This window comes from Nerophis lumbriciformis, linkage group LG05, assembly GCF_033978685.3.
Source record: "Nerophis lumbriciformis linkage group LG05, RoL_Nlum_v2.1, whole genome shotgun sequence".
Taxonomy (NCBI): Eukaryota; Metazoa; Chordata; class Actinopteri; order Syngnathiformes; family Syngnathidae; genus Nerophis; species Nerophis lumbriciformis.
In genome coordinates this window covers 19826858-19854256 of record NC_084552.2, presented here as the reverse complement: position 1 = coordinate 19854256, position 27399 = coordinate 19826858, and the positions used below count along the sequence as shown (strand labels likewise).

The window sequence follows — 27399 nt, the reverse complement described above, 5'->3', positions numbered from 1 at the left end:
GAGAGGCACATTCAAGGCGAGGAGTAGCTAAACATTTGACACACCAAGCGAGCAGCGGAGAGGAGCTATCGCTAGCTGTTGTGCTAGAGTCGCAAACAGATGTGAACAACATAAACAGATGAAATTCGTGATAAAATTGCTACAAGAAAATATATAGGTTCTCATGCAAATTGGTGTACCGGTATGTTAAAATAATTATGTAGTCAATCACCAATAGCCAAATGCAGTCGGTAACCAAAGCATTGCATCACTCAGGAGTCGAGAAGTCTGCACTGGAGCTGACGAGCCGCCATATTATTTTGAAAAGTTTGTTCTGTTGCGTCATTGTGCATCAGAAAAGCCTACGTAAACACGCAGCGGACGGGGCAGATTACTGGTTTAGTAAGATGGGGTAAAAGCTAAGCAGAAAAGAAAGACGGGTAGGAAGTCTTTAATATTCTTTTTTTTGTCACAACGTCAAAAAATGTCAGTACACCTCTTCTCAAACCAATCACACTCTTCCGGCTTTACAATGCAGTAATAACACTATGCGTCACATCTGGTCTAACTAACTGATACCACAGTAACTAAATGAGAAATATCTTGGATTGCAATCATGCTCTAATTGTTGGGGATGTTTTGTAATGTAATCTGTGGTATTTTTACCGAAATAAATGCTTGTTCATCAGTTGAGGAAAATAGAGGCGAACATTTTGTGGCAGATTGGAACAAAGTGTATATTCTTTTATAACATGCTCTGGTTGAGAGTCCTCAATTACAGAATGTTTAGCAGGCTGAATATTACATGTTATTTATAAATAGCGACATTGTCATGCAGCAAAATGAATATGATAATGTGTACAACAGGTAAATTATAAACTATCAGAAGCATTTGTTCGGGTAGGAATGTCACATTTTGCATTGTCCAAAATCTTTTGCGGTCAAACCATGATCGTAACAATCCACATTTTGTGTTTTTAATGTGCAAAACTGGTTTGTAAACATGGTTTAGCCCCTCCAAGTGCTTCTACAGCAGGAATACAAAACACAAAATCTGGCGACACAAACACACTGCAGGTAATTTTCTTTATTGTCATTAAAAGCGTGTTTATGTCCATTTTGGGTTGAGTTGTTTAAAAAAGTAAACATTTGTTTGAAAAAAATAACATGTTTAAAATTGATTTATTGATTGGTTGGTTGGTTGGTTGATTGATTGATTGGTTGAAGTTTATTTCAAACATGTACACAATTTCAGTATGATATGATATGGTATGATTATCTGTCTAAATAAATAAATAAATGGGTTGTACTTGTATAGCGCTTTTCTACCTTCAAGGTACTCAAAGCGCTTTGACACTACTTCCACATTTACCCATTCACACACACATTCACACACTGATGGAGGGAGCTGCCATGCAAGGCGCTAACCAGCACCCATCAGGAGCAAGGGTGAAGTGTCTTGCTCAGGACACAACGGACATGACGAGGTTGGTACTAGGTGGGGATTGAACCAGGGACCCTCGGGTCGCGCACAGCCATTCTTCCACTGCGCCACGCCGTCTAGAATACACTTATTGATGATGAAAAATTATATTTATCTATCTACAATAATTGCGAATAATTTTGAGTTAACTAATAATATTAAATATATTAATCGTTTGATAGCCCGAGTAATAACGTTGGCCACTGACCAACTACGACTATGACAATTAATGAAATAGAATATGATTTTACAAATGTATTATACGTGACATAAAATATAATTACATTATTTTATATATATATATATATTTATATATATACAGTCGTGGTCAAAAGTTTACATACGTCTCTGTGCGATATAGAAAATTACTATATCGGGATATTCGAGTATACGTTCTCACGCAGTTGCTTTTAGCTGCGGGCATTACACTACAGGCGTTTCTCACTCTTTCTTGTCTCTCAATAAAACAAGCGCACCTTCTTACATACGTCACATAGGTATACGCCCTCGCGGAGCAGAGAGGTAGTGGCATGGGTAACGTTAGCTGTGGTGCGAGTGGTAATACGAGAGAAAGAAGGTGCAAATCTGGTAACAAATGAAGGAAGAATTAATTCCCAAGAAAAACAGCACCGGGTCCATCGTCTGGCGGTGGTTTGGCTTCAAGCGGGAATATGTCGACCAGACAACCGTAATTTGTCAAGTGTGGGGCAAAAGTGTTGCTACAAAAAGTAGCATTACTGCTAATATGTAGCATCATTTGAAAAGTCACCCGCTAGAGAATGAAGAGTGCTTGAAACTCCGCATGTCAACATCTCCGTTTGGTGCCACAGCAACAAAATGCCGAGGCAACCATTTCCAGATCAACACCGTATGCAAAAAATAGTCAACAACAGAAGGTGATAACGTCCGCAGGAACCTACCACATAGCAAAGGACATACGCTATTTGAGTTACTAATATGCAGCTCATTTTTATTTGACAGTTATTGAAATATCTTGTGTGACATCATGCACGAAAGTGCACTTTATTTGTTTTAAACTATTGTACAAAAATCGCACTTTAATTTAGTGTTGTTTTGATATGTTATCTTAGTGACATCATGCACAAAAGTGCACTCATAGCTTGTTTTAAAATGTCTCTGACAATCTTGCACTTTCTGTTTTGAAATGACATGAATGTTTGTGCCACTGCTTAATAACTGTTTAATAAATACAGTTTTGGTCAATAGACTTAGTTGTATGAAGTCTGCATGAAAGTTTAAAATGAGCATATATTAATGCAGTATGAACAAGAATGTTTTAATGTAGACACATAGAATCATCATACTGGTGTGATTATATGCATCAAGTGTTCATTCAAGGCTAAGGCAAAATATCGAGATATATATCGTGTATCATGACATGGTCTAAAAATATCGAGATATTAAAAAAAGGCCATATCGCCCAGCCCTAATTGGAGCACATACTTACTTGTTGGTCACTAAAAACATTCATGAAGTTTGGTTCTTTTCTGAATTGATTATGGGTCTACTGAAAATGTGACCAAATCTGATGGGTCAAAAGTATACATACAGCAATGTTAATATTTGGTTCCATGTCCCTCGGCAAGTTTCACTGAAATAAGGCGCTTTTGGTAGCCATCCACAAGCTTCTGGCAAGCTTCTGGTTGAATTTTTGACCACTCCTCTTGACAAAATTGGTGCAGTTCAGCTAAATTTGTTGGTATTCTGGTCTTCAGCATTGTCCACACGTTTAACTCAAGACTTTGGGAAGGCCATTCCTTCACCACTTTTGACGTGTGTTTTGGGTCATTGTCCTGTTGGAACACCCAACCAAAGACCCAACCTCCGGGCTGTTGATTTTAGGTTGTCCTGAAGAATTTGGAGGTAATTCTCCTTTTTCATTGTCCCATTTACTCTCTGTAAAGCACCAGTTCCATTGGCAGCAAAACAGGCCCGGAGCATAATACTACCACCACCATGCTTGACGGTAGGGATGGTATTCCTGGGATTAAAGGCCTCACCTTTTCTCCTCCAAACATATTGCTGGGTATTGTGGCCAAACAGCCCAATTTTTGTTTCATCTGACCACAGAACTTTCCTCCAGAAGGTCTTATCTTTGTCCACGTGATGTCAGCGTTCAACAGCACAGCCCACCCCCGAAAAGGTTCCTGGGCGCTTGGAAAGTCCCACCTAGCTAGAAAGAACTCCGAAAGGTTCCTAAAGAACTAAATCTACCCGGGTAGTTAGTTTTAGGTGGAAACTTTATTTACCCGATAAAGTGGGAAAGTTCCTGAAAAAGTTCCTGCTGTGGAAAAGGGCCTATCTGACACACCAACAGTTGCTGTGATATTATCCTATCTATAACTCTTATTAGTCTCCTTGTTAAATTCCTGTTTGATAGCTTCTTACTTTCTGCTGTAATACGCTTCCATCTACACTTATTAAAGTTTACACACTTATTTCTTGGTGTTGTTTTAAGCTAGCTTAGCTATGAGCATGCCTGCTCCTGGCTTGCTCTCGGTTTGTAACATGTTTAGCTTTTGTTAAGATACAAAGAAATGCAGTTTATTCGCTGCAATGGGGTTTATTATGATTAACCTAGTAGAGCACCTCCACATTGTACGGAGATACACAATTAGCTGCTAGTTTGTCAGCCGAGGGACGAAAAATAAATACAGTGTCATTCAGAGGGGATTGGTATTTGTGATCGGCATTGAAAGGCATTAACGGTGATTACTAGGGATGTGGTTGGGGTATGGAGGAAAGCTCGACAGCCGGACAAATTTTTATTGTTTATATCATACTGTATATATCGGTAGTCTATATAGCGCAACCCTAGTGATCACATACTTTTCATGAAAATCGGCTAATACTGTCCCTAGAAATACCACCTGTTTGGTTCAGCCAATGCTGACTTTCTGATACTTTTGAACAGGTAGCTTAGAGCTAATACAGAACTATTGACTTCTTCAAGATGCTGTGCCACAAATAGAATTGTGTGTGCCCGTGTGTGTGTGTGCGCGCATATAATCCAATTTTTTACCGTGTCAGGTTAAGACATTTACATGCATTTTTAATTCCGGTTTTGATCCATTTAATGCAACGGTTTAATTTCCTTTAGTGTGATTCCATCTCACACGGCTTTGCTTTGTTGTTTTAAAACGGAGGCTAGAGTCACCAGGCTAATTATACGTGTCGGTTTCAGCTGGAAAAGTCCATTTAGGGCGTAGTAAGAAATAGCGGTATGAGGGTGTGGTGGTCTCTTATGTGGTTGCCCTCAAGGCCCATTCTTTATTTATTTTTCTTAAATACATGGTGAGGGGTGCTTCTTGCTTCTAGTGTCTCTGTCTCTCCCTGAATGTGATTTCATAACCCTGATAGTTACCTATATAGAAGAATAGGAGATGCATTTTGACTGTAGGGAGACTTGTTCATGCCTGTAGCATTCAATCAATGCAAGACTCATTTGTTCTATAGGAGATTAATTGGTTAAATCGCTGGAGATTGATTTGATTCACCTCAACAGAAGCATTGGCTCACCTAATAACCCTGGAATTTAATCTCACCTGTATAAGTCTCTACAAAACAAAATGTATTTTACGGTTTAAAAAAAAAAATCTGAACACAATTAGAGTATCCTCCTCTAACTTAATGGCTTAGATAATTGCATTTAATCAAAATATTAAAACTAATGAGGTGTTTAAGACGCGTCCGACCGGTGGAGACCACAGGGAAGACCCAAAACACGGTGGAGGAACGCCTGGGGATCCTCCGGGAAGAGCTGGACGAAGTGGCTGAGGAGAGGGAAGTCTGGGCTTCTCTGCTTAGGCTGCAGCAGAAGATGGGTGGATGGATATTTAAAATTATGTAAAGAGTGTAAATTATAAATTGTGATTTAGTTGAAATTGTCAAAAATATATGAGAAATGTAGGCTTTTCCCTGCAAAAGTGCTCCAAATCGATCCTAATCGGACTTACAGTAGGTGTTGGCACTGAAGATGCAGAGTGTCAACTGAAATTGAAAAAAAAACAAAAAACAATACATCATTTAACAATGGATTGGCTAACCATTTTGAGAAATAAAAAGTTTGCACAAGTTTTCCATATCTGTCCAAGTAAAGCTAGACACAAACAAACAATTTAATAAATATATATCTACCAATTGAAAAACAAGTTAAAGTTTTGTGGATTTTTTTTTTTATATTAAAAGTACTTTTGTACCTTTTTCCTGGCAAAAGTACTTCTAATTTGCCCCAATTTTAATTGGATTTAGGTCTCGGCTCTGACTTATTGGTAAGATATTGATTAAGTTAATAAACTAGGATGTGATCAGGGGTGCACGATTATGGCAAAAATCATAATCACCATTATCAAATAATTAATCATGATTATTCATTAAGTGTACAGGTGTGGGGAGGCGTGGGGACATGTGAACTTGACGTTATCATGTAATTTGTAAGATAGGCCAATGACACGGCTAATTAAACGTTATGCATTATTTTAAATACACATCTTTGTGTTTGTGTTCAGTTTTAGTATTAACATTTCAGCTTTTTGTCACTACATGATGACTTAATCTCTATTCATCAATTTTAACAGGGTTTTTTCAGGACAATAAAACAAATATCCACATTCTGCGGGTAGTCCGTGAATTTATGGACACCACCGCTTGGCCTCATTTTCTGGGCTCCAAGAAGTGTTGGGACACGACAAAAAAGTGCACAGCTGCCAACATTTGAAATTTATTAGATCAAACAGAATGCGTTATATTAACCTTTTATTTGATCCCAACTGGGGTTGCAAAGGGGTGAAAAGTTTCCAGTAATTTTCTGGAAACTTTCCGGGAATTTACCACGGGAAGTTAAGCTCGGGAAGTTTGGAAATTTTTACCATTTTTTGATTATTCAAAGTTGGACACCGTCCATCTTATTCTGTAGAATTAGATGAGAAGCTTGTAAAACACTAATGCAATGCCACACACAGATATAAATAGTCAGCTAACATATTTTACTGATGGACAAATGAATAGAAATAGGCTAGATGAATAAATGAACACTCAATCAGCATGCTAAATCAAACTATAACCTACCTTTTTGTATGACAACAGAATGGCTAGCAAAACAGAAGGAAGAGGAAACTACATGTTTTGATTTAGTATTTGCGAGTTGAACTTTAACAAAAAAGGTAAATTCAGATCGCTAACGTTGTTAGCATAAATGAATGGGATTTAACATTGAGGAAATTAGCATCACGGCTAACGGAGAAATATTTTCGGTTCTTTATGAGACTGTGGTGGTACATAAACCTAGTTAGCTAGAGATATTGGCCCCAAAATCATACAGGAATGTACAGGAACAGCTAGCTAGCTTGAGTGGAAGTCTGCTGGAGTAGTCTACAGTCATACAGTAACAAGCAATTACACCTCTATTTAACTTAAATACCCATGATCAAATATATTTACCCCAGTAATATCATCAAAACTTACCTGACTGGATGAAGTCCTTGAGCTCAAGCTGTCAAAATGTTTTAGTATGACTTTGAGAAGACGCTGTCAAGGTGAGCCACGTAAATAAGACAAAACCCACAAAACAGCGCATCCTTAAGCGACTGTCAGAAAGCGACTTGAAGATGGTCTGTAATACATAATCTATGCAACATTTTGACCAAGGAACCACCATTACATGTTATGTAGACCACAAGGAAATGTTTTCAATTTAGATAAAAATCATAATATGACCCTCTTTGATGCGCCTTATATTTCGGTGCGCTTTTTGTATGAAAAAAAACCCTGAATAGACCCGCTCATCGGCAGTGCGCTTTATAATCCGGTGTGCCGTATGGTCCAGAAAATATGGTATACCACTCGTCCTCGTTATGGTCAGGGATAACCTGTAGTCTTTCCCAGCTGACTTCGGGCAGGAGGCGGGCTACACCCTGAACTGGTAGCCAGCCAATCACTAGGTAGTGGTACATAAAGACAAACAATCCTTTCTGTATAGATTCAGTTTGTGAATTAATAATCCAGTTGAAGACAAACATTATATTTTAGTGGGAATTATTATTGTTATTTATTTAACAATCCTTTCTGTATAGATTCAGTTTGTGAATTAATAATCCAGTTGAAGACAAACATTATATTTTAGTGGGAATTATTATTGTTATTTATTTTTATTATTAAATAATTTTAGATTTTTCTGGGCTCTGACTTTTTGAAGGGCTTCCTCATTTTGTCCAAAAAGTTTCCTAATTCATGTCCTTGCGTTTGAGAAGCGTGGCATTCGGAGGTGTTTTCCTTTTTTTTGTATAAAGGAAGGAAATGTCTTCTCCATCTTATCATCTGATCCTAGATAACAGTCTTACATTTCCTCCTCTCTATATTTTTTTCCTAGAGGCGGATTAGATTGCTCTAACTTCCCCTGGCTGCCATAGGAATACACTTGAAAGACTTGAAATAAAACACCTCATTCTGTGGCCTGTGATTTTGCTTCTGCAATAATTTGGCTTTGAATTAAATGCCGGTAATCACCTTTCTAATGTCAAACAAGCCTTCCCTACTAAAGTAAACACCATATTCCCTCAAATAAGTTGTGGGCCGTGTCCAAAATAGATTGGTCCCCCAATTAGTAACATTTCCTGCTTCAAACAAATAAATAATAAAAAAACACAATATTTTCGCAAATAAACAGTGAGCTCAGTTCTTAGTAAAGACAATGCCCCGACCCTTGTATAATCACCAATGATCTTTTGAATAAAGGAATGTAGCATTTTTTCTTTCTACTCAGGAAAACGTTCCTACTTTACTAAATACCATATTTCTTCAAAATGTTCCTCTGAAGAGAACCTTTACTTGACTAAATATTGAATTTCATTACATAGATAGTAGGATTGTCTCCAAATATAAGCACAACTAAATAACCAAATTTCCCCAAATGAATAATAAGCTCCGTTCTAAATAGAAGCCATGTACAAATAATTCACATTTCCAGCTTCAAACAATTAAACTCTGCATTATTGAACACATATTTCCTCAAATAGATAGTGGACTATGTTAGAAATAGACTCATATGTTCTCATATAGTGGTCTCCATTCCTTGATTAACCAGCTTTTCAGGCAAAAACATTATTAAACACATATAGTATTTCCTCAAATAAATAATGGGCTCTGTTCGAAACAGACTCCACACTCCTATTAATCACTTTTCTCGCTTGGAAAAAGTGAGTTGCACTAAGTTGAGTAAACACAAAATTTCCTCAAATAAGATGTTGGCGCCTTTAAACATATATGCCATGCCCCAATGAATCATAGGTGTTAAACAAGTGAGCCCTACCTGACTGAGGGTGTGACTAAGATCCAAATACCACATTTTAAACAGCCTGTGCAATCTATAAAACAGTATGTACTAATAGTGGGCATGTTGCGTGCGATTTACTAAGACTGCGTGTGCAATTGTAGAGTGGGGCAGACCGCAATATTTAAATCACGATTTTGCATGTACTATACGGGGCATGCTGACGGAGACTCTTTGACACTCAGTTACTGCACATTCATGTGATCACACCTGTGGTGTTTTGCTCAGTTTTTAAACATGCAGGAGACATGTATTACTTTTTATAGACATTTTATAAGCACTCGTGCAGTGCATCGACATTGACACCATTTTTTTTTTACCCCCTAAGGTGCGCTAATTGCAGAGGCTGGACTTACTCCGGCTCAAGAAGCAAAAAATCCATACTTCTAAAGAAGTTTTTTTCATTTAAGAAATGTTTTATTCAGTGTTAATTTTGACAGCTGTTTTTAATTTAGTAAATAGACTTTTGATGAAAATTTATTTTAGTTTTAGTCATATTTTAGTCATCTAAATTAATTTAGTTTTAATCCAATTTTAGTCCAGTTTTAGTCGACAGAATTCCTCAACATTTTAGTCGAGTACAAAACAGTACATTTTGGCAATTAAATACGAAGGTCCTGAGTTCAATCCCATGCTTGGGATCTTTCTGTGTGGAGTTTGCATGTTCTCCCCGTGACTGCGTGGGTTCTCTCCAGGTATTCCGGCTTCCTCCCACCTCCAAAAACATGCACCTGTGGAATAGGTTGATTGGCCACACTAAATCAGCCCTAGTGTGTGAATGTGAGTGTGAATGTTGTCTGTCTGTCTGTCTGTGTTGGCCCTACGATGAGGTGGCGACTTGTCCAGGGTGTACCCCGCCTTCCGCCCGAATGCAGCTGCGATAGGCTCCAGCTACCCCCGTGACGCTGAAAGGGACAAGCGGTAGAAGATTGATGGATGGAAAATGTAAAGTATAGCAGACAACACATCTTTGAAGCTGTCTTGAAGCACTTTGGGTAATTATTATTGCAGAGTATCTCAGAAACTCAAAAAGACCTGCCCTCCATGAATATATCAATAACAACATTTCACACTAAACCTTATTGTGTGTTATTGTTTTAACAGAAATCAATTTTTTTTTTTTCAAATATTGAATAATACATTACTTAAATGGTCACATGAAGAAAGAAAATAGTTTTATTTTAGATTGGCGGGCAAGCTCACCATGGGTACGACGTAAATAGTAAGCAGTTTTGCTTCTTCTTTACTGTCTTCGATAGTAACAGTAATTCAGTACAGTATGAGTCATTTGGAAATATTAGTTTAGGCCTACTTACTGTTGCATAGAAGTCCTGATGATTAGCCTGCAGAAGACGCTTTAATTTGATTGAATTTTTACCATAGAAAATGACGCCACAGAGATAAAACGCGCCCGGTTGTCTATCAAAAGTATGTGTCCATATGTCTTCTCTATCTTCCAGGGGTAGAAGATATATTGTAATGATGTATGTAAAAATACAGAATAGGAATGTAATAATATGAGAATTTCATACCAGTTATTTTGACCGAAATTATCACGGTTATCATTATTATTGTGTATTGTGCTCAAAAAGCTTGTTAAACATAACTAAAATGAATAGACACACTGTTAGAAAAAAGACACTATTTTGCATTTCTTGTCTTTGTCTTAGTGTTTTATCTGTTTTAATAGCTAATATTTTATTGTTGTACTGTAAATATTTGTTTGTACAGTAGCACTAAGATTTATTTAAATGAAAAGTGCGTAACAAATACAATCTATTCTAATCATGTATCAGTTCTGGCGGGCGTTGTGTCTGTCCTACTCTGTTCAACACCATAAAAACACCTCGTCTCTTTTTCTCTGAGGAAATATCGATTATCAAAATTCTGTGCTAAAAGAACACAGCTTTTAGGTTCAATGTACACAACTGAATAGCTTAGTTACTCAAACAGTAATGTGTTTATAGAAGTTTAGATTTGGGTATGTTGTTTTTAACGGAGAAAGACATGTGTCTCTTGTTTTCATGTTAGCTTAAACTAGCAAGTTGGTACCAGCAAGTCGGCCGTGGCTCGTGAGGTTATAAGAGTGTGATTATCAATCTCGGTTTTGAGATTATTTTAATTTAAAAGGGTAATTCTAACCGTCAGGAGTGTTTTCGCCGTCATTATTATTATCGTTTATCGTTACATCCCTACAATATAGTCTTTTTTCCTGGTGAAAAATCCAAACACCGTGTCTTAGTAGTTGTAGTTCTGACTGGATCCCCGCTGTGATTTACCCCCGCCCCTCTCCTGCATACTACGGTGATTGGATAGATTCCTAACTTGTCCCACCCACTTAAAGATGAAATTAAATATGATTGGACTTTGTCTCGGTCAATTATTTTCGTCTCACTTTTATTCGTCGACTAGATTGTCAATTCATTTCGTCATTGCTTTCGTCAGTGTGCATTTGTTTTGACTTGTTATCGTCCTATTTTAGTCAGGGGATAAAGGTCGTTGACGATAACTTTAAGACGAAAGCTTTTAGTCAACAAAATTAACACTGGTTTTAATTATATTATATTCTAAGTGAAATAAACAAACGTCATAAAAGAAATACTGAAGGACACCAAAACACATTCGTTGAATTTGTTTTAATAGGTCCTTAAATCCTCTACTAGCTGTAAAATTATATATATGTCTAATATTGTTTACTTCTAACTGTTCAAATTGTTGACGCACACACATAGGACAGAGAATTCTCGTCTGTACATCGTTTGTCTGTGCAGCGCGAGCACCGATCCTCCAGCAGTGTTTGTAACTGGTCAGTTTGCACGTCCTTCTGACACAAGCTAAATAAAATGCTAAGTATTGCTCGCAAAACAGTAATAAGTGCATGCATGTGAAATGTTTGCGGAAACCCGCGTTTTTAACATTAATTTTTGCGTCAAAATATCACTTCCCTGTTTTTTAATGAAATATTAAAAAAACTGTCCAAACAAATTTTGTTGAACGCTTGCCTCAGCCGCAGGTACTCGCTGTTGCTCTTGCCTAAACGGCGCATTGAGTTGCAGGACGAGGAGACGATCAGGAGCAACGAAACAAGCTCGCTGGTTAGCTAACCATCTAGCTCGCTTACTTGTTGTCCCCTCCGTTCGCTTTCCGAGCCACAACGTTGAGGGCTGTCTACTGTATTTTCCGAACTATAAAGCGCACCCACTTAATTTTAGAAGAAAAAATATTTTTACCATATATTAGCCCAAATTGACTATTTTTTTAGGGCTGGACAATTAATCAAATTGTAATCTCGATTTCGATTTTGGCTTCTCACGATCATTACATTTAATAATCGAAAAAACTATTTATGGGCTGCGCAATGTGCTTTAGGGCTGCACGATTAATCGACATCGAATTTATATCAAGATTTTAATTAATGCAATTTTGTTACCAAAAATGGCTGAGATTTTTTTATTTTCTCCACCTCAACCCGCATTTGCACTGGAAAAAAATAATACAAGTTTTTTTTGCTTGCTCTTAATGAGCAAATAAATCTGCCAATGGAACAAGTCAAAATATTATTTTTAAATAAGACATTAAAAGTGATCTTGAAATTAGCAATTAAAACTTATTATTAGCTATACTTACGAGTATTGTGAAATGTTGTGTCACTAAACTCCACAGTGAAATTACTGTAAAACTAAGCACACAAAGAAGAGTATTGGGCTGAACAGAAAATAGCAATGCAACCATGCAGGATAAAGGTTGGCGCTTGTGTCGCTAGCTTAATGCTAACATTTAATGGACGGTCCCATTAACAGGCTAATGGAAATTAGTATCACAATTGTTTTAAATGAGTATAAATGTTTAACAAACAAGATTTTGATAGCACAAAACTCACATTAAACACTGGAGATGAATACTGACCGCTAACTTTGTACTAATAGGCTAGTCTGCTACTGCACTGCTCAAAACTCATAATCTTTTTTTTTTTTTTAATGACATACATTTGTGTGTAAGATGATTTCCAGGAGAGGGCAGCACATACATCACCTGGAAGGTGAAGTGTTATCACAAAAATGTCAAAAAAACCAGTAACAATTAAATGGAAAAAATGCTTGTTTAGCTTGACTTAACAAAACATTTTCTCAAATAAATGGTGGGCTGCGCTCTAAATAACGCCATGTCTCAGTTAAACGACACTACTATGTTGCTACCTGTCATATTGTGAGCTCTATTATGAGCTCCCAAAGTTTTAAAGGGAATCCATATGGTTTCACTTTATTTTCCCGGTCTTTCAAGCGAGGCCACAGTACTGGCAGCTAAAAGGAAGAAAAGCGGTGGGGGTGGGGAGGTTGTGGTTTTCTGAAGGGGGGCGGGGGGTATTTAATTCATATGATTCTTTCTTGTCACTGTATGTATCGTCTGTAAGAGTTGCCGTAGCAACAGCTGCCGACTGAACTGCCATATCAAATCCCCCCCCCCCTTTTTTTTCCCCCCTGACGTGCACAGACATGATTTTGGGTGGGGAGTGTTCAGGTATGCGCAATACTTCTTGCTCAGCGCCCAGAGTAGTCAAGGGAACAATGAGTCTCAAAAAGAGATTTTCCTTTAAGAGGAGCTGGAACTTTAACACCGTAAGTACACTACATCTTTTAGCGAGCAAGCTATGTACCTAGCCAGCTATTTTATGCTTCACTACTTGTGGAACACTGTAAAAACTATGCTAAAGTAATACAGCTGGCTTTAATGAAAAAAACATGTCTTGACAAGCCTAAAGGAAATACACTAATACCTACTTAAACGCTTATCTAAGATCCTCCATGTGACAAAAACGCTCTGCTCTTTTTATTTTACTGTAAAAACACTGGTCAAAGATCCTCTATACAAGAACACTGTTGTTTTAAGGACATACTGCTTGTCAAAAAATCTTCTTTGTGACGGGGATGCTCTGCTGAGGTTTTTATTATCGGCAAAAACGCTAGTCAAAGATCCTCTGTACAGTATGACCGGTCTTTAAAACATCAGGGACTAGAAATCTTTGAGAATAATTTTTGCTAGTCAAAGATTGTCTATAGAACAACAACAGGAGTGCTTTGTCCCATTTGGCCGTGGCTTGCTTCCTGATGTGGTGGTGGTGGGGGCTTCCACTTGCTTCTTCTCACTTTTATTGGGGGGAGTGGGGGTGTCAAAGATCCACTATTTGTTGCCACCCACAGTGGTGCTGCAGGAGTCATCAATTGGCGGAAGCAGTAAAAAACTGTCTGTGTGTGTTCTAAAAATGCCACCTGCCTCATTTAGACTTTAAATTAAATTAATTAAAAAAATAATAATTTCAATACATTGGCTCCACGCCAAATACTGTTGAATTGAAGAAGTAGCGTTCAGAGAAATTCTTATGCCAAATAACAGGAAGAATGTGTCGCGTGATCAAGGTATGGCATAAATACTAAAAATTAGGTCTGCCTTCGATGAAAGATTTTCATAATCAAATCTGATTTGTTAGATTTTACACAGAGTTGGCGATCTGTCTAAATTATGGCATTGCGTTGTTTTGTTTTTTTATGGGGAACCTGCGATACAACACCAACTTTTCTTACCTATTGGTACCTGTGTTTGTGTATTTGTATTCTGCATATGTCCCAAAAGTTTTAAATCAAACCAAGGAGGCATGACAGAGTTACTTATAAAATAATCTTGCCTTCCCTCATACTTCCTTCAAGCGAGCCGTTTGGAATTTTCCCCAGGTGTGACGTTTTTCCCATCGGTGACATCAGCAGATATCTCCATATATGGTATAGTTTTACCCGAAGAGCTTTGCACGAGTCCGCCATTGTAATCAATAATTTCCTTCTTTTTCTCTATCCTCTTGTGGAGCAGACTGGCTCATACATGCACATTCATCATCAATCATTTCTAATACTAAGTTCTAATTTATATCTGTCAGTAGACTCCATATGGAAGCGCTGAGGAAAATACGCAGTGGCACGTAATTAAGACCGCCCACAAATTGGCGCATCCTGAAGAGATGGTCAGAAAGCAGCAAGAAGATGGTCTGTAAAACATAATCTATGCTAAATTTTGACAAAAGAACCACCATTACAGTGTTTTAAATGTAGAAACAAAATGACCTATTTATGATCAAAGCTCATGGCGATGCATTCCAACATATACATTGTGATTATAAGTAGTAGTGCTACACAATTTTAGATTTTGGATTACTATTTCAATGTATTCGTAAAATCTACTAAAGACAACATGGAGTAGGTGGTACTGACATCATCATGTCATAGGTAATGAAATTACATTTAATTAAGTCTAATTAAAAGGCTAAAACATACATTAAAAGACAAATCTTCTTGTTTTTATTTATTAGTATCAACATTTTAAATTTTTCTCGTTGTTTTATTTTATACCCCCGTCCTTTACTTTTCCATTTTTTCCATTATTTTTGTGTTTATTTCATTTCTACAATGTGCCACGGCGCCATAAAAAAGCCACATTCCACAAATGGCCCCTGGTTCACATATTTCGCCAAGAAGGCAAAACTTTGTCGTTAAGCTTGGTCTAATTAGCACTTATTGTAGTGGTAAAGGTTGGTTCACACTTCTGGACGTTTACTTTTCTTATATGTCGCTTTGCATGGCAGTGGTTGTGGACACTCTCTGGGATTGTGGAGATGTATCTTCGCTCATGTTGTAAATTATTTTACGGCTTGTATTCGATTACCGGATAAATGCACTACACACAACATGCTCCTCTCTTTCACTTTCAATGCCTACCTCTACTACATATTACTTATTTTAAATGCAGCAACAGAGTCGAAAATTGGCTCCACAGATCCCCTCTGCTTCAATTTATTCTCTGGCAAAGTATGAGGTGTGTTGAATTATGATGCATATTGCCACATTGGTACCGCAAAATATGAGCTCAATTGAATACAATGAAGCTTGGAACTCAAAACACTCGAACCGCAAAACAGCCACGCCTACTTAAATAAGAATCAATGTAATCTGCGTTTGGCCCCCTCAAAAAAAAAAACATTTTTACCTTGCCTTTACAACTTGCTTTTTAAAAAGAAAGGTAAACTTTTAGACAAGAAGTATTGTATGAATACCACAGTTATTGTGATCAAAATGATCATTGTTATCATGAGTTTAATTAATACAAATGTATAAAAGCCGGACCGCGTGGAGTGCTAGAAACTTTAAATATGCGGACATAGAGCTCACATGAGAGCGATGGTGTGTGGGTGCCATGATCTGTGTGACAGGGGACAGTGGAGTTATACTGTTATTAATGCACACATGTTACAAGTAAATTAAGGATATGGCAAGCACAATTGTTTTGTTTATTTCAGCTTTTTTTCCTGAAATACGCATTGAGGCTATAAAGTGTATTTAATTATATCCCTCGATTAATCAAACAAACTAATTGATAGATTACTCGATTACTAAAATGATGATAACTACAGCCCAATATTTCTTTATTGTTAGTTAGCACATGCCAAAAAATATATAGAGCTGAATTTAAAAGGTGATTGCTAAATAATAACCACTGAATATGTGTACGCTTCAAAAACTGACAAATCGATAAATAGTCATACAGTGCAGTAGCACTAAGCAAGACAGCACTTAAGAACAGAGAGTGTTACATTTCCTGAATGAGTTGAGCATTTTGATCTTTGAATGGTTTGAACCTGTTGAAAAATGTGCGAGTAAATAACAGACAAAAAGTAGCGAAATAATATTATTTGAATTTGAATTGTATTGCATTGCATTCAAACAATTATCGGCTTTATAGAAAATGCTTTAATTTTTAATTGTTTTATTGTAAGATTTGTGTACATGAGGTTCGTAATAATAGGTAATATTTGTAATATATATATATGTGTAAATATAAATTCAGCTTGAAATATTTTTAGGCATGTCTCTTACAACAAAGATAACTACTTTACTCCGAAATATTTATTCTCAAGGTAACTGCTTATTAGGCTGTTACGAAAATAATACATCTATTAAACTTTAGTCCATTTTAAAGCAAGGACAGGAAAAGTGTTGAACCATTTTTTAAAGTAAACAAAGGGCAGTCAAAATAGCAGCAATAAAAACACAACAACATTCAAGCTAACTTGCTTTTGAAAGAAAATTGCATTTTGTGGTGATAACGATGATGTGTTTGGAAAGATGCACACAAGTATGTGGATAAAAGTTTAGCTGGATGACTGTGGCTAAAATTATAGTTAGACCTATTTTTAAAACAACTTTGTCACTCTGTTAGATATCTTGCTAACAAGCTCATTTTCACATCCTCCAGATGTCCGACATGACTCCACTTAAAACGATCACACATGACAGACATGAAAAGCAAAGTCCACTTTCCGAATTTAGCAACTTATTTGTGTCTTTGACGTGTTAAGTTCATATTTTCACTCCCAGCTTCCTGCCGGTCAAATTACATTGACAATTTTTATCGGCAATGTCCATCTTACTACTTACTGTAATTTTGAACACAAGTTGTTCACAATATTTCGTTTTTCATGGGAAAAATTAGGTGTGTAATAGGACGCATTGAAAGTGACTTTACAGCATTCTTTTACATTTTGATGTGTCGGGGACACCGGAAGCGTTCCCAGCAACATCACCTGTTTTACAGATGCCATCATGATAGGATTAGCTCCACTCCTTCCTATCAGAATCAGAATCAGAATCAGAATCAGCTTTATTGTCATTACGCAAGGTAACGAGATTGAGGCCATTCCATACAGTGCGATGTGTGCATGCTAGAAAAACAATGTGCAAATATATAAAAAATATAGAAGTGCAATGAATATGGTGTGAAATGAATATATACATGAAAAAACAAAACATGAAAAAACAAAACAAAAACAGGGTGGTTGGTGGAATGGGTTATTGCACCGAAGAGAAGGCAGTTATGAGGGACAATGGGGCAGTCCGTTCAGGATGGTTATGGCCCTGGGGAAGAAGCTGTTCTTTAGCCTGTTTGTTTTGGTTTTAATGCACCTGTAGCGCTTCCCAGAGGGCAGCAGGTAGAACAGGTCAGAGCCAGGGTGGGTGCTGTCCTTGATGATGGCACTGGCTCTGTTGAGGCAGCGGGAGGTGTAGATGTCCGTCAGAGAGGGGAGAGGGCGGCCGATGATCTTCTGAGCCGTCTTGACCACTCTTTGCAGCCTCTCCCTGTCTGCTGCAGTGCAGCTGCCGTACCATACCGTAATACAGTAGGTCAGCAGGCTCTCGATGGACGAGCGGTAGAAGGTCAGCAGCAGGTCAGGCTTCAGGTTGTACTTCCCGAGGACTCTAAGGAAGTGTAGCCGCTGCTGAGCCTTCTTGATGATTGATGTGGTGTTGACTGTCCAGGAGAAGTCATTAGAGATGTGGACTCCAAGGTACTATTGTGAAGATTTGTCATCTTATGATAGCCTTTTTTGTCAAAAAATAGCAGAGCTGTTTTACGTCACTGTGTGTGTTTGCTGTGACGCTATATAGTTAGGGTTTTGAGGTTTGGGGTTGTTTTTAGCCTCCAAAGGGACTCACAGATGGTCCAGTCTGGATCTTTGGGTGTTGACCTCCACCCAGAGATGGGGGTTGTAAAAGAGGCTTGCAACAGCCAATTATAGTTTAGTCATGGTTATGATGTTAGTTTATTTCAAACATAAATACAATTACCGTGTGAAACATCACATGTTTCCAGTTTCTCATTACAACATGTCCGAAAAGGAGTAGGAACAAGCACAGCACCTTTTCGTTCCATAGCAATTTCTAACACCTGTGTGTACTCTTTTCTTTAACACAACAGTGAATATATAAGTAAATGAGTAAGCAAATAAATAGATAACTAAGTAATAATAAATTAACAAAAAATAAAGTTCTCATAAATAGTTACGTTTTGAATTATGTAATAAATAAAACAGAATATATCATTTTACTATGAGGTTCAATGTGTTTATCAGGATTCTTCTTCCTTGTACTTTTTAAGAACTTTGAGTTTGAACAGTTTCTTACTGGATCATATTAATACTTTGTTTGATTTCTTAATTCCATTAATTCTTAATTCTTGATTCCATAATTTAGTTTTACATACTGATATATTAAAGGTATTAAGGGGCTGCTTGCAACATTTACACAGATACCTATTGGGTGCCAACTTTCCAATGTATTTTAAACTGTGAACCCCGCCCTCTTAAGGCTTCTCGCACATAATGACGTAATTAAGTACGTACGTAACACATGCACGCGCATTAGCTTTAGGTGTCGTTAGTTAATAATAACAATTTGGATAGCTAGCGGTAGGTGTCATTGACTATATATTCTATCCTAACAACAACATGACTGCCAATTGTTCATTGCTCCTCTTGTACTATTTTTGTATGTGTGCTGTAAACACCAATCATTTTATTCAGGCCGGTAAAACATGTTATTACATAAACTTTGTAATTGTGAAAAATATAGACAAGTGTCAATCAAATGTTCAGTTAAACCACTAATGGTAACATAAGCTAGCCAGTGGTGTTCTTTTTATATTTTTTGCTTTAAGATGTTACTGTGAGGAAATTGCAAACAGCATCTTTAAGTGTTGTACGTGCATACAAATGTTCTAAGTTTAATTTAATGTATTTTTTAGTGCATTTTTTGTAGGTAATATTTATTCTCTTTTTCTCCTCTTTTGTTGAGAATAATCGTACATTTCTGGGTAGAAGGTCAATGTTTGCTTTGTGCATATTTGTAGCTGTTTGAAAATGCACAAAATCATTGAATTTCAATATTTTTGTTTCATAAAATAAAGGGTTTGAATTTTCTCGATAGCCAATGCTGTGTATTATTCTGACTGACCTTTTTAATAACACCATTAGGGAATGAATTGTACTTTGGTAGTTATTTCCCCGGATTTCTACACAGCAACTCAGATATTGTAACACTATCGAGCAGTAGAGAATATAGAGTGAACATCCATCCATCCATCCATTTTCTACCGCTTGTCCCTAACGGGGTCGCGGTGGGTGCTGGAGCCTATCTCAGCTGCACATATTTAGCTTTATTCATTATTGACATATTTCTTGCCCATTTCTTGCTTTGTTGTATATTTTTATATGAGAAGGCAAAATTGTTTTACAAATATCGCCGCTGTGCGTCTGTGGTTTGATTCCAAAGTTTCCGGACTTATGCAGATCCCAAAAAAGCAAAAACAGGTCAGGAGGTGAAAAAGTTGGTTTTGCATAATAGGTCCCCTTTAAAGGTAAAAAATAAAATAAAACATACATTTAATGTTGTTGATTAATATCACATGTAGTGATGTTTGCAATATAGTAAATTACATGAACATGCATTGCCCTTTCTGGGACATTAGCCCCATCAAGGTGGCCACCATGTAGGCTCGTCACTTAGCGGGCTGCTACAATGCGCTGACCTATCCAGTCTTTTACTTGTATATCTATGCTTTTAGATATTTTGACATGTCTGTGCCCCACTCACTGTTGCTATTAGCATTTGAAAGAACATCATTAAAGTCCTTGATAATCTTTTGCCTTGATGAGTCCTCGTCAACAAAAGGGAGCGGGGGGTTAGTCCTCCAAACGCCCTGCACCCTTAGGGAGGTGTGAACAGCCACCCCCTATATCATTCCTCATACAAATGAACACGGTACTTTGCTTCAGGTTGTAAAGGATGCCTGGAGACACATTGCTTGCTTCTTCTTGTCTATGCTCTGGAGTAGGTCATGAGGGCAGCCTCTCACTCATGTCTCTCTTTATTCTCTTTCAGTCAGCCACTTCCTCCGATGGCGGTAAGTAACAATTTACTACAATTCTTCTTAAATCCACTGTTATTTAGCCAGTACTTGCTAATTACTAACTATTTTCTTTCCTGTAAATGCGCTAACTGGCTAGTTTTGCAATGTTCTACTAACACCTTTTGTCCTCTCAATGCGTCTACAAGCTCTTAAGTGGCCATCTGCTGCCACCATCACAGGTACTGCACAAACCCAAAAGATAGTTTGCTTTAGCCTCCGTAGCAACACCTTATCTTCCCCCAAATAAAATTGGTCTAGTAGTCTTAAATTGCTGATTTATTTTTTGAGAATGTCCTGAATGCAGCAGATGCTTTATTTAGTTAAAAAACAAGTTAGTAGTGATTCCCGTGCGCGGCCACCGCTGCTGCTCACTGCTCCCCTCACCTCCCAGGGGGAGAACAAGGGGATGGGTCAAATGCAGAGGACACATTTCACCACACCTAGTGTGTGTGTGACTATCATTGGTATTTTAACTTTAATTTAACTTATTTAAAGAAAAACATTTTAGAGTCATTAAAGTCAATCATCGTCACAAAATGAACCATGACTAAATGTATTCTTCATTTTTAAGATAACTTTTTAAAGCAGTTTTGCCATACAGGTGTAAAACTAAGTTATGAATGATAAGTAGAGGTGTAACAGTGTATGAATTATTAGTATTCCGATTTTTTGTTACAGGACCTTTGGTTTGGTACAAAGGTATACGGAATTCCAACGCAGTACACATTAATTTGTAAGGGACAAAAAGTGTTTCTTGCGTCATATGTTTACTCGATAATTAAATACAAGTGGCAGCTAAATGCGACACACTTGCTGCAGGAGCAGAGTTAAGGCATACACGGCACCTCCACAAGCTGGGGAGCGTGCATTAAAGTGGCCATAAAAAGACGAGGCACGGAAGAGTCCAGAGGACCACTTCTACAAGCATGCAGCCTAGCAGGAGTCATGATTAGTGATAGTGCTAAGATGACAGCACATGAAGCCCTCTTCCGTCGTTTGCTAACACATTGCCCTCCCAGTGAAATATGTAAATCAGGGGTATCTAATGTGCGGCCCAGTAGCCATTTGTGACATGTTTTCGATAGCCGGCTGCACACTGGAACTGTAATTGTTGCACTTCACCCAATATGGAACATATATTAAAAATACGATAATTATTCACAGTAGGGATATGCGATCAATCCGCCACCAATCAGTATCAACCAATTTTCATGAAAGTACGTGATCGCCATTACCGATTAATGCCTTCCAATGGCGATTCTAAACATTGGTATGTGTTATGTCTACGAATGTTCTCATTCATCCAGGTCATTATTTTCTAAGGGCATTCAATTGATCGCAACTGACATCTCGCCAAAAATTGTGGTCAGTTAAAGTACTAAGAGCTAAGTCTGTTTGTGTTGCAAAGTACATCAGATCACCGCCATGTTTCCCCAAAATCTTTCTTGAAAAAAGTTAAATGTAGTTTAATATAATATTTAGCTTTTTATTTAGCTTAATGAATAAAACTAACATAAAAATAACAATGACATGATTATAACATGGAGCCCAGCTGTGAGCATTGACTGTAGTTTACTTAGCATAGCATAGAGTTGGGTCGGCAACCTAAAATATTCAAAGAGCCATACAATACAAAAAACAAATGTGTCAGGAGCCACAAAAAATTCAAAGCCCTATATAAATAAGTCTTATAATGAAAGCAACACATGATGTACAGTAAGTGTCTATATGAGCTATATTACACTGTAAGCTCTTATATGTGAGGCGTGTGCTGTATTTGGATTTTATGTTATTCATGTTTGAGAATATCTGCTTACAAATGTATTTGTTTTGTTTGCAACAGTCACAGAAATGTGTGTCGCAGGCTGATGCAAATCTTTGTTGACAGAAATGTTGAAATTTTATATTTATTCTACACATTTTTACAACATTGGAAAACAGTCTTTCTGTGGCAGCATCGGAGAAAGTTATAAACTAGGGGTGCCCACACTTTTTCAGCAGGTGTGCTACTTATCAAATGACCAAGTTGATGTGATCTACCTCATATATATATATATATATATATATATATATATATATATATATATATGAGGTAGTTATACACACACATACACACACACACACACACACACACACACTCAAGTTGGTGTATTACCTTATTCTGATGACTTGCAATGCTTGTAATCAGAATCAGAATCAGAAATACTTTATTAATCCCCGAGGGGAAATTAAAATTTTCAGCACAATCAGACAGGATTCACAGTAGTTGCTGATAAGCTCCACAACTTCCAATGTACATTGTGAGAGGGGAAAAAAGTCCTCCTCTCTTTGCAACACCACATGAAAGTGGTTATTAGTTTTTTATTTGTCCAGTTTCCATACTTATTTTTCTACCGTTTATAAGACACATTGACGTAACTCCTCAGCTGCCAGCTTGTATGCGATAGTTTGAGACTTTTATTTCGTTAGCACAGGCAGGATGGAGCAGCACTTTTATTGTGAAAACAGGAACTGTGCGGTCCATCTTTACACTTTTGACAGCCGGTAAGGAGAGCGAGTCTGTTTAAATAAAAAGTGATTTCCGTTTTTTTTTACCTTCATCATCGTGCAAAATCCTTGAGTGCCGTGGATGTCAAACAAGTAACGAAAGTGACGTCGTAGTGAAAATTGATGATCAATAATTTTTAGGTGTACTTTTTTAAAAAAATGCCTTGTGATTGAGTGACACACCCTCACCAATCGAACGGTGGTTAGCGATCCATCTAATGGGCACCCCTGTGTAAACAAACTGCTGCGTCACAGGCCACACAACTACGGTGCGTTCATAGACCGCCGAAATTAGTAGGAGAAAACGGCGCTCGCCAAGTACCGTATTTTCCGCACTATTAGCCGCACCTAAAAACCACAAATTTACTCAAAAGCTGACAGTGCGGCTTTTAACCCGGTGCACTTTATATATGGATAAATATTAAGATTCATTTTCATAAAGTTTCGGTCTCGCAACTTCGGTAAACAGCCGCCATCTTTTTTCCCGGTAGAACAGGAAGCGCTTCTTCTTCTACGCAAGCAACCGCCAAGGTAAGCACCCGCCCCCATAGAACAGGAAGCGCTTCTTCCTCTACTGTAAGCAACCACCCGCCCGCGTAGAAGAAGAAAAAGCGCGCGGATATCACCGTACGTTTCATTTCCTTTGTGTGTTTACATCTGTAAAGACCATAAAATGGCTCCTACAAAGCGACAAGGATCCGGTTCATGAAAAGACGCAATCTCTCCATCCGCACACGGATTACTACCGTATTTCACAGCAACTGATATTCCTGTGAACCGCACTGTGGAACGGGAGCACGTACGGTGAATATTGGCACCACAGGGAATGAGAAGTCATCCTTCACTGTGGTTCTAGCTTGCCATGCTAATGAAACTTCCACCCATGGTGATATTCAAAAGGAAGACCTTGCCAAAAGACACCTTTCCAGCCGGCGTCATCATAAAAGCTAACTCGAAGGGATGGATGAAGAAAAGATGAGCGAGTGGTTAAGGTAAGTTTAAGTTTACGCGAAGAGGCCGGGTGGCTTTTTTCACGCAGCTCTGTCCATGTTGATATACGTATGTTTGTGATTGCACATTTGCGTACATTTTGGGAGTGAACAGAGTTGTTAGAACGCTGGTTTTTAATATATTATTAAAGTTTGACTGACCTATCTGACTGTTTTTTTGACATTCCTTTAGCGCAGTTAGATGCGGCTTACAACACCGGGCGGCTTATAGGTGGACAAAGTTTTGAAATATGCCGTTCATTGAAGGCGCGGCTTTTAACCCAGGGCGCCTTATGGTGCGGAAAATACGGTACTCCCATTAGTGAAGCATGAACACAAACATATTAAACAGTGGGCTTTCTAACAATTAGGAAGGTTTTTGTCATGTTTGTCCTACAGTAACAATATTAAAACACAAAATATATTTTTCCCCTATCATTTTTCATTTTCATACATTTTTGAAAAAGCTCCAGGGAGCCACTAAGTTGGCGCTAAAGAGCCGCGGGTTGCCGACCCATGGCCTAAACAATAAGCTCATTGGCTAAGGTAATGTGATGGCAAGTGTAAACTTGTTCATAAAATAAAAAATGTAGATTGTTAAAAATATATTCTGTATACCTTGACATTTGGTGCTGATGCCGCTTGGCCTTGGCTGGGTATCAGTCTAAAATATTTTCAAGGTTGGCAGATCTGATACTGTTTTTACTCTAATTACTCTCACTGTTAAGTCAAGTTTATTTGATTCAAACAGCCCCAATTTAACAGAGGTTATATCAAGGCACTTTACACACACATACAGCTGTTCTCGAACTAAGCTTGTTTTAACATTAAAGAGAAACAACTGATCCATACGTGAGCAAGCACTTGGCGACAGAGGAAAGAAAAAACTATCTCTGGGCCACAGCTTTATGGGATCAATTTACCCGCATTCTTCCCATCCAAATTCTGTCCATGGCTTGCAATCCATAATTGCCTTCCTTTTTTTTTTTTGATAATTGCTCTGTCTGCACTCCCTGTTTTGTCACAACTCTCAGTAGATGATTGTACTGTTTATGTTTTTCTCTGTTTGCTCAATTCTGACAGCTGAAAAACTGCAACCATTAAGCAGAAGAGGCAACCGTCCATTTCACAGACGATATATTTTGTTTTCAGTGTGAATGTTGTCTGTCTATCTGTGTTGGCCCTGCGATAAGGGGGCGACATGTCCAGGGTGTACTCCGCCTTCCGTCCGATTGTAGCTGAGATAGGTTACAGCGCCCCCCGCGACCCCGAAGGGAATACGTGGTACAAAATGGATGAATGCATTTAAAATTGATGAAGATCCAGGCCTCAATCCAGTTGAAATTAGGATTTTAACACTTAGCCTTCTAGCATTAAGGCGACAACATTAAAATTATGTCCACCTAAAAGCAAACAATAATCACTGCATTACATTCATAAATAAACATGCTTTAATGAATAAAACAATATTACTATCCAAGGTTTATTATTGATTATTGATTGATTATTTCCGTGTGGGGCATAGTCTTTATTTCAAAAGTGAGAGGGAAAGATTGTTAAGGAGCAAGATGAATGTCGTGTATTTATAAGCAGGTACAGTAGGCTGCAATTTATGTTGTGTGCTAAATTACAAAATTAACAATAGAGTAAATAAACTGTTGTGGGTTTTTTCAACACTTCTCACACTATCTTAATTGAACCTGGCTGATACATAAATGAATCTGCACCTACTGCTCTCAAAGCAAAGTCATAAACCGCTAGATCACAACAGTTTTTTTAATTGGTTCTTATTTCATCCTAATGTTGACTGAGCATGAGGAGGTAATCCCTTTTTTAATTACACATAAAATGCCTTGAAATGTAATAATTGACATTTTCTAGGCCTTCTAGCATGTAGTTCTCAAGAGTGTGTTATCTGTCCATGTTTGTTCCCGGGCAGTTCTGTACAATACATAAGACGAGTGTTGTATCCTGCACGTCATGGCCGTTCAGTGGCAACACGGAAATATGAGCCACAATGTGTTAAAATAATGTAACGTTGTTCAGCTCAGAATTGCAGGCGAGTGATGTGCGATACCACTGATTTTTATTCCAATCCAATACAGAGTAAAATTCAGACTGGTATCAGCGATTCTGATCCAATACCAACACTTTGTGCAACTACGCCTAATTTGTCTAAGTATTGCATTTCAAGTGTTGCTGCTCTTTGGGAATCGTCTTTAAATGATATCAAGTCTCTGGGCAAAATAATGATGGCATTATTTTGCACTGAATGCATTGTAAAATTTATATCCAACTCTGTATCTAGTGTCTCCAAATAGTAATAATTATACATACAGACTTGCTGTCTTATTGTACCTTATTGTACTCGGTGACTCATTTCATTAGCCAGTATTTTTTCAGTAAACAAATGACAGACTGAATGACTGCTCTAGGTACTTACCAAGGCCGTAGAAAAGGCAGTTCCCACTTCCCACAAATCACGTTGAATTTGGACAAGATCTCAATGATTTAGTTACTTTACACTGTGTTGCTGTCAATGATATACATTATCTCAAATAACTAAAGTATCAAAAGAAGTGATATTTTGATTTATTAATCAATATTAGAACATAAAGATCTGGTATTGGCGGTATCAATATTTTAGTAATGACCCTCACATCACTATTGAAAGCCAGAAAAGTGCGGTGGACGTTACATGCGTTCGCTATGCTTCTGCATGTAAGCATGTACATACCATTATCTTGCCATCATTCACTGTGTTTGCACAATAACTTTAGTGATAATAAGCTAACATTCAGCAAAGTAACATTGAACACTTTTCATACAAAATTTACAAACCTGAATCATCACAGCTGGTGGTGTTGTTTATCTCCCGCTGTACTTTTTGTTGAAAAGTCACGTCCGGCTATTAAATATGCAAGGCACGAAGTGGTGGTCAAGCAAGCGTCCGTTGTGAAAGCGTTCTGGGTGGCATTTTGATTTTCTCGAAGAAAAATGCCCTATTCTTGCATTGTTTTAGGCTGTTGGAATCGTTCAAGAAAAATGGCTCTCGAGTAACACTGCAGTCCAAGGGAGCAGAGTTGAAAAACGCATGAGTTTGCAGTGATCACTTTGTTAAAGGTTTGTTTGATATACCAAACAAACCTGTTCCTGCCTCTGGAACTTTTTATGGTCAAGGCAAGTGTTGTCTAAAGGAGGGCTCATATTTTAGGGCACCAAGGCAAGTTGGAAGGGCACCATGGCAAACATTATTTTCTTTCGAGGCA

The 27399-nt window shown here is 37.8% G+C and overlaps 1 protein-coding gene across 2 annotated transcripts in view; it reads left to right on the top strand.

Annotated features, from left to right (window-relative positions):
• LOC133606814 (regulator of G-protein signaling 12-like) overlaps positions 1-27399 on the top strand; it is a 142730-nt gene that overhangs the window by 53075 nt on the left and 62256 nt on the right. The window contains exons 4-5 of one of the 2 annotated variants that reach the window (XM_061961157.2): positions 20567-20588; positions 20741-20773. In XM_061961157.2, the coding sequence (XP_061817141.2) occupies positions 20567-20588; positions 20741-20773 (55 nt within the window). The remainder of the gene's footprint in view (positions 1-20566; positions 20589-20740; positions 20774-27399) is intronic. The other variant, XM_061961158.2, reaches the window with a different exon arrangement.